We start from the raw sequence: 12,978 nt of genomic DNA, 5'->3' as shown, positions 1-12,978 counted from the left end.
GGAGTATGGAGTGAGGCGCTACTAAGAGTGAATGTGACATGCTCGTGTGCAAGGATGAGTCTGAAACAGTTTAAGGTGGTGGTACACATGACTTGGGCAAGAGTGAGCGGGTTCTTCCAGGGAGTGACAGATGAATGTGGGCGAGGACCAGAGAATCATGTTCATATATTCTGGGGCTGCGAACAGTTGGGGAGATTTTGGGCGGGAATGTTTGCAGGGGGTGGCGGTTTGGCTGGGGGTTGAGATTGAGATGAAGTTGATTGCCAGCAGTTACTGAAGTTCCACATCTTTACTTATTCAAAACATTTCCACTGTATGCGATAATTCAACAGAAAAATACTTGAATTTGCATTCCCAATCAGGTTTCACCAACAAACTCTTGGTTAATAAATGAATTAATTTAGCTTTGCAAAACTACGTCCTCACTTCATTGTACCTTCATATGTGATTTCAGATTGTCCTTGCGTGCACAGCGGAATGGACAGAGTGGACACTGGTGGCTTTTTAACCCTGTGTGAATCACCATGTGGCGCTTCCAGTAGCTTTTGCGTTTTATAATCAGACCACAAATTGGACACTGGAAGGATTTTCCTCCATCTTCCTCAGGAACTGTAGTGGAAAATAAAACTTCAAGTAATTGTCACTGAAGTAGTACACTTCAATCTAGACTACAAGTCAGCAGAAAGATTGCAAAGATTTCCTCTTCAATTTGAGCAGAATTTCTGAAGCCTTTCATTGATTGCATTTTCTGCATTATATACACATTTACTATAATTTCTCCCATGCTACTGATCAACTAAGTGTTACAAAGGTATTTTCAACACTAAGAAGCAAGAATTGACATCCATTCTGATTTGTGAGCAATAGTTGGGAGTAATGTGGCTTAATTTTTAATCACAACGTGTATGCATCCACGCCTTTAATGTAGATAAAGCATTGCCAGAAGCTTTAGACTTTGAAGCAAAATATGCATTTCAAGTCAAAGGAGGTGATACAAGGATGGGTTACAAAAGCTTGGTCAAGAAAGAGGGAATCGGAGAGCGGGAGATAAAGAGGCAGTGGGATTTTGGGAAGGAATCTCAGAGTGTCGGATCTTCGGCATCAAAAAAGTATCAATATGTTGCACAAAAGGACAGAATCAGAGGAATCGAGAGGTTGAGGGAAAAAGAGACAGTTACAGAAATAGATGGGGCAAAGCGACGAATGCTAGGGTGGTTGGGGAGGGTTTAAACTAAATCTAAAACGGCAGGGGGACGGAGCCTATGGAAGGAACCAGAGGTGGAGCAAACAAGGACAAAAACAAAAAGACAGAAAAGGAAAGAAAAGTGAAAGGCAGAGAAACCAAGGGCCAGATACAAACAGGGCCGCAGTGAAAAATATTGGGAGAGAGACAAGTAATGTTACAAAGACAAGCTTCAAGGCTTTGTACCTTAACACGTGAAGCATTTGCAATAAAGCGGATGAACTAATCTCGTAAATTGACAAAAACAGGTTTGATATCATCGGGATTACAGAGACATGGATGCAGGATGACCAGGGATGGGAACTGAACGTGTTGGGAGTATCCAGTATTTAGGAAGGACAGACTAAAAGGAAAAACGGTGGTGGAGTGGCAGTTACTGGTTAAAGAAGAAATTAGCGCACATGTGAGGAAGGCTATTCGCTCCGACAATGTGGAATCTGTATGGGTCGAGCTGAGAAATACCAAGAGGCAAAAAGCATTAGTGGGTGTTGTATATAGACCCCAAACTACAGTGATGTTGGTAATGGCATTAAACATGAAATTAGAGTTGTATGCGATAAAGGAACATCTGTAATTACGGGTGATTTTAATCTGCATGTAGATTGGGCAAATCAAATTAACCACAATACCGTAGAGGAGGAATTCCTGGAGTGTACACAGAATGGTTTTCTGGACCAATATGTTGAGGAACCAAACTAGAGAGCAGGCCATCCTAGACTGGGTACTGTGTAATGAGAACAGAATCATTGACAATGGAGTTGTAAGAGATCCCTCGGGCATGTGTGACCCATAATAGGATAGAACGTTTCATCAAGATGGAGAGTGAAGTAGTTGATCTGAGGCTAGGGTCCTGAATCTTAATAACGGGAACTACGGTGGCTTGAGGCGCAAGTTGACTATGATAGATTGTGAAAAGTTATTTAAAGGGATTACAGAGGCTAGGCAATGGCAAACATCAAAGGAGAGCACGGGCAAACTGCAATAATTGTTTATTCCTGGCACAAAAGTAAAGGAGGAAAGGTGGCCAATCCATGGCTTTCCAAGGGAAATTAGAAATAGTATTTGATCCAAGGAAGAAGCATCCAAATTGGCCAACTACAACAGGCCTGAGGTTTGGGAGCAGTTTAGAATTCAGCAAAGTAGGATCAAGGGATTGATTAAGAAGAGGAAAATAGAGTAAGAGTGCAAGCTTTCAGGGATTGTAAAAACTGTAAAAACTGACTGTAAAAGTTTATATAGGTACGTGAAGATAAAAAGATTGGTGAAGACAAATGTAGGTTCCACAGTTAGAAACAGGGGAATGTATAAGAGGGGACAAAGAAATGGCTGAGCAATTAAACACATACTTTGGTTCTGTTTTCACTAAATGAGGAGACAAATCAAATACCGGGAATGCAGGGTTTTATGAGAAGGAAGAACTGAAGGAGATCAATATTAGTAGAGAAATGGTGTTGGGGAAATGTAAGGGATTGAAGGCTGATAAATCCACAGGGCCTGATAATCTACATCCCAGAGTACTTAAGGACGTGGCTCTAGAAATAGTGGATGCATTGGTGCTATCTTCCAAGATTATATAGACTCTGGAACAGTTCCTTCAGATTGGAGGGTAGCTAATGTAACTCCACTATTTAAAAAGAAAGTTAGAGAGAAAACAGGGCATTATAGGCCATTGAGCCTGATGTCAGTGGGAAAATTTTGGAATCCATTATGAAAGATGCAGAGCACTTGCAGGGTGGGACAGTGTCAGATTTAAGAAGGGGAAATCATGCTTGACAAATCTACTGGTATTCTTTGAGGATGTAACTAGTAGAGTTGACGGGGGGGGGGGGAACCAGTGGATGTGATATATTTGGACTTTCAGAAAGCTTTTGACAAAGTCCCGCATAAGAGATTAGTGTGCAAAATTAAAGTGCATCGGAGTAGAGGTAGTGTATTGAGATGGATAGAAAATTGGTTGGCAGACAGGAAACAAAGAGTATGAATCAACGGGTCTTTTCCAAATGGTAGGCAGTGACCCCAACTATTCACAATATATATTAATGATTTGGATGAGGGAGCAAAATACAATATCTCCAAATTTACAGATGACACCAAGTTGTGTGGGAGGCTGAGCTGCGAGGAGGATGCAAAGATCCTTCAGTGTGATTTGGACAAGTTGAGTGAGTGGGGAAATGAATGATAGATGCAGTATAACTTGGAGAAATGCAAGGTTATCCACTTTGGTAGCAAAAATCAGACTATTATGTGAATGGCCATAAATTAGGAGAAGAGAATGTGCAACCAATCTGGTTGTCCTCATACACCAGTCACTGAAGGTAAGCATGCAGGTACAGTGGGTAGTAAAGAAGGCAAAAAGGTATGTTGGCCTTCATAGCGAGAGGATTTGAGAACAGGAGCAGGGATGTTTTGCAGCAAATATACAGGGCCTGAGGCCACACCTAGAATATTGTTTTGGTCTCTGTATTGGAGGAAGGATAGTCTTGCTCTAGAGGGAGTGCAGAGAAAGTTTACCAGACTAATTCTTGGGATGGCAGGACCGACGTACAAGGAGAGATTGAATAGGTTACAGAATCACAGAATAGTGCAGCGCAGAAGAGGCCCTTTTGGCCCATCAAGCCTGGACCGATGCATGAAAAATACCTGACCTGCCTACCTAATCCCATTTTCCAGCACTTGGCCCATAGCCTTGAATGTTATGCCATGCCACATGCTCATTCAGCTTTTTAAAGTAGTACTTTTTAAAGGATGTGAGTGTTTTTCCTCAAATTATTAGGATTGTATTCGCTGGAATTCAGAAGAATGGGGGGTGGGTCATAGAAACCTATAAAATTCTAACGGGATGAGACAGGGTAGATGCAGGATGTTCCCAATGGTGGGCGTGTCCAGAACCAGGGGTCACAGTCTGAGGATACTGGGTATATCATTTAGGACAGAGATGAGGAGGAATTTCTTCACCCAGAGTGTGGTTGGCCTGTGGAACTTGTACCCACAACAAGTAGGTGATGCCAAAACACTGCATGTTTTAATACGCAATTATATATAGCACTTATGGCGAAGGGGATCAAAGGACATGGGGGGGGAAAGCGAGATTAGGCTATTGAGTTGGATGATCAGCCATGATCATAATGAATAGCGGAGCAGGCTCAAATGGCCTTCTCCTGCTCCTATTTTTTATGTTTCTATGAAGGGATTTAAATACAAGAACAAATATCTAAAATTTGAGGCACTGGAGGGCCAGAAACCATGTCAGTGAGGACAAAGGTGATGGGTGAGTGAACCTTGGTACAGCATAAAAAAGTCAGCAGAGTTCAAGGTAAGTTGAAGTTTACAGAGTGGAGGTTGGGGGGCTAACCAGAGGAGCATTGGAATAGTCAAGTCTGGAGGCGATAAAGAGAGTGAAGAGCTTTCAACAGCAGGTGAGCTGAGGCAGAGGGTGGAGGCAGCTGGTCAGTGAGATGGAAATAGTCTTTCTAATAAAGATTGGAAGCTCAGCTAAGGGTGGGAAGGGGTGTTGGTGGGTGGGGAATAGAATTGGTAGCATCGATGGTGCGTGTGGGTCTGTGCGTGTCAAAGATGTTGTCAGTGTTCCAGGGTTTAGTTTGAGGAAATAGGGGCTCATCCAAGATAAGATGTTAACAAGTAATCTGACAACTACAGACGACCTGGGGGGGAACCAAAAATAATATGGATTTGTAATTTTACAGTATGTTTTGAAAATATCTCTGCATCTGTTGAATATTGTTCCATCACCTGTGATGGGAAAACTTGGGCTGTGCTGCACTCCAACATCAGCCTACTAAAATGAATTGCATAGGTTCACAAATGCAGAACTCAACTTTCCCTCAAACTATACTTCCAGTTTAGCTCAGAATAGCACCAGGCACCTTTAACATCTCACTTTCGGGTATATAGCCCAACAGGTCAAGAAATGCTTCAAGATAAAACTAAAATAAATATGCACAAGCCAAAAAAGGGAAATTTGTATAAGATACACATATATCAAGAACTTCAAATGAAATACTTTTGACAGTACGTACCTTTATTGGTAGATTTCAGAATCTTCTGTTTGGATGTTGGCAATAGCATTTCAACTGGAACTGTTGGAATCAGTTTTTCTTGTTTCACTTCAAAAGATTGTAAGGTATCTCCTGGGATGAGTTGATCTTTCCTCTCAACCAACATATTCCCAGCAGCCCTAGCTGCAACTTCTTTCAGTAGGGCTGCTGATGAGGTCATTGAGGCCAGAGAAAGGAAAGTAATTCCTGGACGCTTATGATCTTGAGCAGAAGACAGGCTTCTTTCACTAACTTTCTTTGAGAGAGCAGCCAGCGCTGAACTAGCAGACTGCTTTTGTATAGGGCTATAAGGCGAAGTGTATGGGCTATATCTCACTGGCTCCTCTTCCCTGGTCAGACTTTTGTCTAGACGAACTGCATTTGCAGCAGCCTTAAGCTTTTGTGTAGCTGAAACAGGTGATAAACTACAAGATGATGAATTTAGCAGCCAAATATCCTGATTCCACATAAAGTTGTTACTTGGACTACAATGATTACTTTGCTCCTGCTTAGCAGCTAACTTCCGAGCAAGAGCAGTTAGTTGTAGTGCATGAGGGGAAGATGGTGACAAAGGCACAGCTGAACCAAGACCAACTGCAGCATCGTTTTTTTCTGTAGCTCCCAGGCCAGGGTCGGCACGGATTGGCCCAGCCTCCAACAGACGTCTCAAATTGCTACTCATGGGTTTATGTAATACATGGGACCCCATTTCATGGAGAAGCGGTGATGGAACAGGTGACAATGCGTCCTGTTTTCCCAAGTTGTCTTTGAATCGACCATTTTCAGAAACTATCAATTCCAAGGAGTTCCTTATGGGAGTTGTGCTCCCCAAGGAGCTTTCTGGAGAGGTCGCTTGTTCTTGCAGTTTGTCCCCGGGAGATATATTAAGGTCTTCTTGTACATCTAAATAGGAGATTTCAGACGGCGTTTCAGAGGCATTTTCAAACCAATTTTCCTCTTCACCCAGTTCTCCTCCTGCTTCGTCTTCATTTCCATCTTGAAATTAAATTGGAAAGTTTATCACAGTCATATATTCCATGACATTGTTAATGAAACTGTAACCTGTTTAATGTATTCATTCCCCATGAGGTAATTTATCTTAGAAAACTAAAGACGATATATATTTCCAAAAACCTTCTCACTGGAGATGTTCAAATCCACAAAACGTGATTGAATAATTGTGTTATTGCATTGTTTACAGCTTTCTTCAACCTAAAAATAAATTTCCTAGTGCTCTTTACTAATATGTATTGGTTCGGCCTCCACTGAAGTATTGTGCATAATTCCAGGCACCACGTTTTAGGAAGAATGTCAAGGCCTTTAAGAGGATACAGGGAAGATTTACTGGAAGAATTTCAGAAATGAGGAACTTCAATTGTGGATAGATTAGAGAAGTTGGGATTGATCTCAGAGCAGAAATAGTTAAATGGAAGTCAAGTGAGATGTTCAAAATTCTGAGGAATTTTGACAGATTATATAAAAACACTTTCCACTTGCAGGAGGCAAGTAATTTAAGGATACATATTTAAGATAAGTGGGAAAGAACTATGGGGAGATTGCCATGCACACAAAATTATGCCCGCAAATTTGTACAAAAGATGGCACACTTTGCTTTTAAAAAGCAGAATGGAACATAGACACGTTTCCTTGAGTCTCGGGGTCAGGGACTTGCCTTCTCTTTGGGGAAACATACATGAGACTGCCCAAGGCTGGAAGTAACCTGCTTGCATGGCCAGATCACTAAATGAAACCTTCCAGACATTCGTTTGTGAAGAAATAAAAAATGCAACCAATATCTCCTGAGGACTTGACTATTACTATCTAAATGTCTACCAAAACTGTCCAGTGGCCATACAGTCTTGGGACACAGAGACTACAGCAAAGAATCACACCCAGCAAAAGGGCATTGCCCAGCAACTCTTAGCATTTTGGAGAAAGTGGGGCTACCCTTTCACCTATTGATTTGCAGAACTGGGCCCTAAATCTATTGTTGCCAAGTGTAAGGAACTGTAATTTCAATTTAAGTGCATGCTACCTCTTTTGGAATAATTTTTTTCTTCTGTGAAAGAGTGAGTGGGTGCTGTTGCGACTACATTTCAGGTGCTGAGAAATTAACCTTTTTTTAAAAACGAGAAAGCTGATCTTGTGCCCTCTTGAAAGTCACAGCAAATAACAATACAGCACAGGAACAGGCCCCTCGGCCCTCCAAGCCTGTACTGGACATGATATCAACGTTGGCCAAAACCCTCAGCACTTCCTTGTGCTGTATCCCTCTATACCCATTCTATCCATGTATTTGTCAAAGTGCCTTTTTAAAAATAAATTTAGAGTACCCAATTCATTTTTTCCATTAAGGGGCAATTTAGTGTGGCCAATCCACCTACCCCGCACATCTTCGGGTTGTGGGGCAAAACCCACGCAAACACGGGGAGAATGTGCAAACTCCATACGGATAGTGACCCAGAGCCGGGATCGAACCTGGGACCTTGGCGCCATGAGGCAGCAATGCTAACCACTGCGCCACCGTGCTGCCATCAAGATGCCTTTTGAACGTCATTAAATGTATTTGCTTCCCCAACCTCCCCTGGCAACACGTTCCAGGCACTCACTACCCTCTTGAGTATAAAGATCTGACCCGCACATCTCCTCTATATTTTGCCCCACGGATCTTAACCCTATGCCCCCTGGTGACTGACCCCTCCGCCCTGGGAGAGAGTGCCTGCCCATCTCCTCTATCCATGCCCCTCATAATCTTGTCGACCTCTATCAGGTCACCCCTCAACCTCTGTCATTCTAATGAAAACAGTCTGAGTTTATTCAGCTTTTCCGCATAGCTAACACCCCCCCAGACCAGGCAACATCCTGGTAAACCTCCTCTGCACCCTCTCCAAAGCCGTCACATCCTTCTGGTAGTTTGGTGACCAGAATTCTGCACAATATTCCAAGTGGCGCCTCACTATGGCTCTATACAACTGTAGCATGACTTGCCAGTTTTTATACTTGATGGCCATCCAATGAAGGCAAGCATTCCGTATGATTTCTTGACTACCGTATCACTTTCAAAGATCTGTGGATCTGCATGCCCAGATCTCCCTGACTTTCTATATTCCTAAGAGTTTTGCCATTTACAGTATATTTCACCTCCAATGTCAAACCTACCAAAATGCATACCTCACACTTGTCTGTATTAACCTCCACTTGCCATTTCTCTGCCCAAGTCTCCAACTTATCTATGTCCTGTTGTACTTTGGACAATCCTCAACACTATCTGCCACTCCACCAACCTTGGTGTTATCCGCAAGCTTACTAATCGACCAACACTCGAGGGTTTAAACACTATCTCGTTGTGGTTAGTTGAGAGATGCAAAAGGGGGATCCATCCTACCGCAACAAGGTTAATAATGTATGCTACACAATGAGTTTTTACCATTTTGAATGTATTGCCTGACAGGGTGGTTTAAACAGAGTCAGTAGTAACTTTCAAAGGGGAATTTAATATATACTTGAATTATGTCATCATGAGAGTTATAGGAGCTGAAAACGAAGTGGGAGGGGGAACTGGGGGAACAGATTGAAGATGGGACATGGGCTGATGCCCTGGAGAGGGTAAATTCTTCCTCATCGTGTGCGCGGCTTAGCCTCATCCAATTCAAGGAGCTGCATAGGGCCCACATGACTGGGACAAGGATGAGTAGGTTCTTTGGGGGTGATGATAGGTGTGCCAGGTGCTCGGGGAGTCCAGCGAACCATGCCCATATGTTCTGGGCATGCCCGGCATTGGAGGAGTTCTGGAAGGGGGTGGCGAGGACGGTGTCAAGGGTGGTGGGATCCAGGGTCAAGCCAGGATGGGGACTCGCGATCTTTGGGGTTGGGGTAGAGCCGGGAGTGCAGGAGGCGAAAGAGGCCGGTGTGCTGGCCTTTGCGTCCCTAGTAGCCCGGCGAAGGATTTTGCTACAGTGGAAGGACGCGAGGCCCCCAAGCGTGGAGACCTGGATCAATGACATGGCGGGCTTCATTAAGCTTGAGAAGTAGCATTTCTTTCTTATGGGATTCTTTGGGGGGGGGGGGGTGAGGATGGTGTTGTTTGCACCATGTAAGTGTGCGAGTGGGGGCAGGGAAACCAGTGGGGGCTAGCATGGCTGGGGCTAATTCACGGAAACGCAGTTGGGGCTGAACAGGTGGTTGGAGTGTTTGGTGGGGGGGGGGGGTAATTGGGATTAGTGTGTTGTTCAGGGTGGGGGGGGGGGAGGAATGCTGACAGGACGGTTAGTGCGATAAGGAGGGGTTGGTGACTGTGGACATTAGGGTGAGCCTGGAAGGTCGCGTGGCGCAGGCCGGGGGTTGTCCCAAGGCGGGCTAGGGCTGATCGGGGGTGGGGGAGAAAAAGAGAGCAGGGTTCCCCCCAAACCAGGCTGATCATATGAAATGTGAGAGGGCTGAATGGGTCGGTCAAACGGTTGCGTGTGTTCGTGCACTTGAGGAGATTAAAGGCAGATGTGGCATTTTTACAGGAAACACATTTGAAGATTGAGCACCAGACTAGGTTAAGGAAAGGGTTGGCAGGCCAGGTATTTCACTCAGGATTAGATGAGATGATGCGTTGGGTGGTGGTGCTGATAAATAAGCAGGTAGCATTTAAGGTGGGGAATATAGTAGCAGATTCGGGGAAAGGTTCATGATGACGAGTGGGAAATTGGAGGGGATGCCAGTAGTTTTGGTGAACACCTGTGCCTCAAAATGAGATGATGTTAAATTTGAGAGGCGGTTGTTGGGGAAGATCCTGGACCTGGACATGCACCGGTTGATTATTTGGGGGGGGGGTGGATTTCAATATGGTTATCGAGTCATGATTGGACAGGTCGAGTATGCGGTTGGGGAGGATGTTGGTGGTGGCGAAGGCGTTGAAGTGGCTCATAGAGCGCATCGGAGGGGTTGACTCGTGGCGGTTTGGGAGGCAGAGGATGAAGGAATTTTCGTACTTTTCCCATGTCCACAGGGTGTACTTGCGGATCGATTGTTTTGTGATAGATAAAACTCTGCTAGCAGAGGTGGTCGGCTCGGAGTATTTGCCGATTTGTGGTTTTGGGCCACGTACCGCATTGGATGGGCTTGCAAGTGGACAGGGAAGTTGGGGAGGGGGGCAGCACCCTCAGTGGAGATATTAGGAGGTGAGCTGCGAGGGCAGAACGGTGGTACAGTGGTTAGCACTGCTGCCTCACAGCGTCGAGGTCCCAGGTTCGATATCGGCTCTGCGTCAGGGGGAGTTAAAATTTATATCGATACGTGCACATTGGGATAAGACAGAGTGGGCAGAGATGGCTAGGCTGGTGGATGAGATCATGTGGGTGGACAGGTGGTATTTGGAGGCCCCGAAGGCTGGGTTGTTGAAAGAGCAAAAGAAACTCCACATGGAGTTTGTTGTTTTCTTTACAGATTGGAGTTTCCCAAGGTGGAAGAGGACCTCTACAAGGACGCATATGACGATGGCCAGAATGAGCAGGTTATTTTGAGGGGGTGGAGGATAGGTGTGGGCATTGCGCGGGGGGACCTGCGAACCATGTCCATATGTTTTGGGCTTGTCCGAAACCGGAGGGATTCTGGCGGGCGTTATGTCTGAGGTGCTGAGGGTGAAGGTTGACCTGAGTCCATAAGTCGCGATTTTTGGAGTGTCGGAAGACCTGGGAGTCCAGGGGGCAAGAAAGGCCGATGTTTTGGCCTTTGCCTCCCTGGTAGCCCGGAGACGGACGGATCTTGTTGGAATGCAGGGACTGAGGGTTGCCAAAGTCAGGGGTGTGGGTGAGCAATCTTGCGGAATTCCTTAGCTTGGAAAAAAATCAAGTTCGCCTTGAGAGGGTCTTTTGAGGGGTTTGCCCGGAGATGAAAACCATTTATTGACTTCTTCAAGGATAGTTAAGACATCACCCGATTCATCCTGACACACTCTACTGAGGGAGGACACCTCTGGGGTTAATAAATGGAGGCAGGGTGGGTGTTATTTATTGTTAGGCTATTTCCTGTTTGTTTTCTTTTTGGTTTTGGTCATTACAAAAAATGAGAATTTAAAGCACAATGAAATCCACAATTCAAACTATTGCTTCTCCATGTCTAATTTTAACGTTTATTACATGCAGGGATTCTTTTTCCCCCAGTCCAGTTTGATTTCCTTTCTGACGTCATTTCAAGTATCAAAACACATGGTCAGTATAATCATTGATCCTTTAAGTTAAGAGAGTCTTCTGGTCGGGGATGAGCATCCATTAATCAAAATTGGCAGAGCAGTTATCACAAAGTGATTATACTTTTGTAAAGTTTATTATTTTCCCCATAAAGAAAAATCAGACTTCAATCAGCTCAATATTTCTCATTAATGACGATCAAATATGAAATGACAACAGAAATACACCAAACCAAAATATTAGCCTAGATTTTCTGTTATAGATAAAGGAGACTAGGGCTTAGTTAATGCATACGGTGGCTCCTTGTCCCAAAAGAAGCTGGGACAACAAGATTATCATTAAAATATGTGAACTTCTGACTGACTAATATTAGATGTTCCGTCACAGTCCTATCACAAGGAGTCATATTTTCACAGCACTGCGTGAAAGGGAGGTCAATAAGTTACATTTATCTTAACTAGTTGCCCCAAGTGGTGTGGCTAACTCTTAACTTGGCAACTCCATTAAGTATTCTGGCAAGACATTAGGAAATGCTAATTACTATAGGCCAAATCAGTCAAAAGTCAAGGAGCGCGCTTTGCCAGCTCAAAGTCATAGAATCGCAGTACGGTTAGAGCACAGGAAGCAGCCATTCAGCCCATTATGCCAGAGCTGGCCCTCTGCTGGAACAATTTACCTATTGCCACTTCCTTTTCCTTCTAGCACTGTACATGTTTCCTTTTCAATTCCCTCTTGAATGACTTGAACGAACTTCATTCCATCACACCCTCAGGCAGTGAATGCCAGATCCTAATCACTTGCTGCAAAAAAAAGCTTTTTCTCATGTCACCATTGCTTCTTTTGCAAATTACCTTAAATTTGTTCCCTCTTATTTTGTTTTAATTCTTTCATGGGATGTGGGCATTGCTAGCACGGCCAGCATTTAATGGCAATTGAATTAAGGGGCTTGCTTGGCCATTTCTGAGGGCAGTTAAGGGACAGCCACATTGCTGTGGGTCTGCAGTCACATGTCAGCCAGAACAGCTAAGGATGGCAGATTCCCTTCCCTGAAGGACATCAGTGAACCATAGAAATGTTTACAACAATTAATGATAGTTTCATGGTCACCATTACTAAGACTGCCATTATATTCCAGGTTTAGTAACCAAATTTAAATTCTTCCAGCTGCCGGAGTGGGATTAGAATCTTTATGTCCCCAGAGCGTCAAGCCAGGACCTCTGGACTGGTCCAGTGATATTACCACTATACTGCTACCTCCCCTCTCGAATCTTTCACCAATCGAAACAGTTTCTCCCCATCTACTCTGTCAAGACCCCTCATGATTTTGAGCACCTCCATCAAATCTCCTCTCAACCTACACTAAGAACAATCGCAGCTTCTCTTTTACGCAAGTGAATTTCCTCATCTCTGAATCTTTTCTGCATTCCCTCTAATGCCTTCACATATATAGCATAGGAGGTCAATCAGTCCATCAGGTCCATGCTGGCTTTCTGAAATGCATTCA

At 44.2% G+C, this 12,978-nt stretch overlaps 1 protein-coding gene across 5 annotated transcripts in view; it reads right to left on the bottom strand.

The window, feature by feature from the left end:
• Nucleotides 1-12,978, bottom strand: part of znf827 (zinc finger protein 827) — a 197,865-nt gene that overhangs the window by 149,176 nt on the left and 35,711 nt on the right. For all 5 annotated transcript variants that reach the window (XR_005460047.1, XM_038791929.1, XM_038791926.1 and 2 more), the window contains exons 2-3: nucleotides 5,281-6,294; nucleotides 437-609 (exon numbers count right to left, since the gene is read on the bottom strand). Coding sequence is in view for 4 of the 5 variants with exons in the window: in XM_038791929.1 (XP_038647857.1) it covers nucleotides 437-609; nucleotides 5,281-6,294 (1,187 nt within the window). In the remaining variant the exon portion in view is untranslated. The remainder of the gene's footprint in view (nucleotides 1-436; nucleotides 610-5,280; nucleotides 6,295-12,978) is intronic.

This window comes from Scyliorhinus canicula, chromosome 3, assembly GCF_902713615.1.
Source record: "Scyliorhinus canicula chromosome 3, sScyCan1.1, whole genome shotgun sequence".
NCBI classification, from domain to species: Eukaryota; Metazoa; Chordata; class Chondrichthyes; order Carcharhiniformes; family Scyliorhinidae; genus Scyliorhinus; species Scyliorhinus canicula.
The sequence above is the reverse complement of the archived record's forward strand: the minus strand, read 5'-3'. Positions and strand labels throughout refer to the sequence as shown.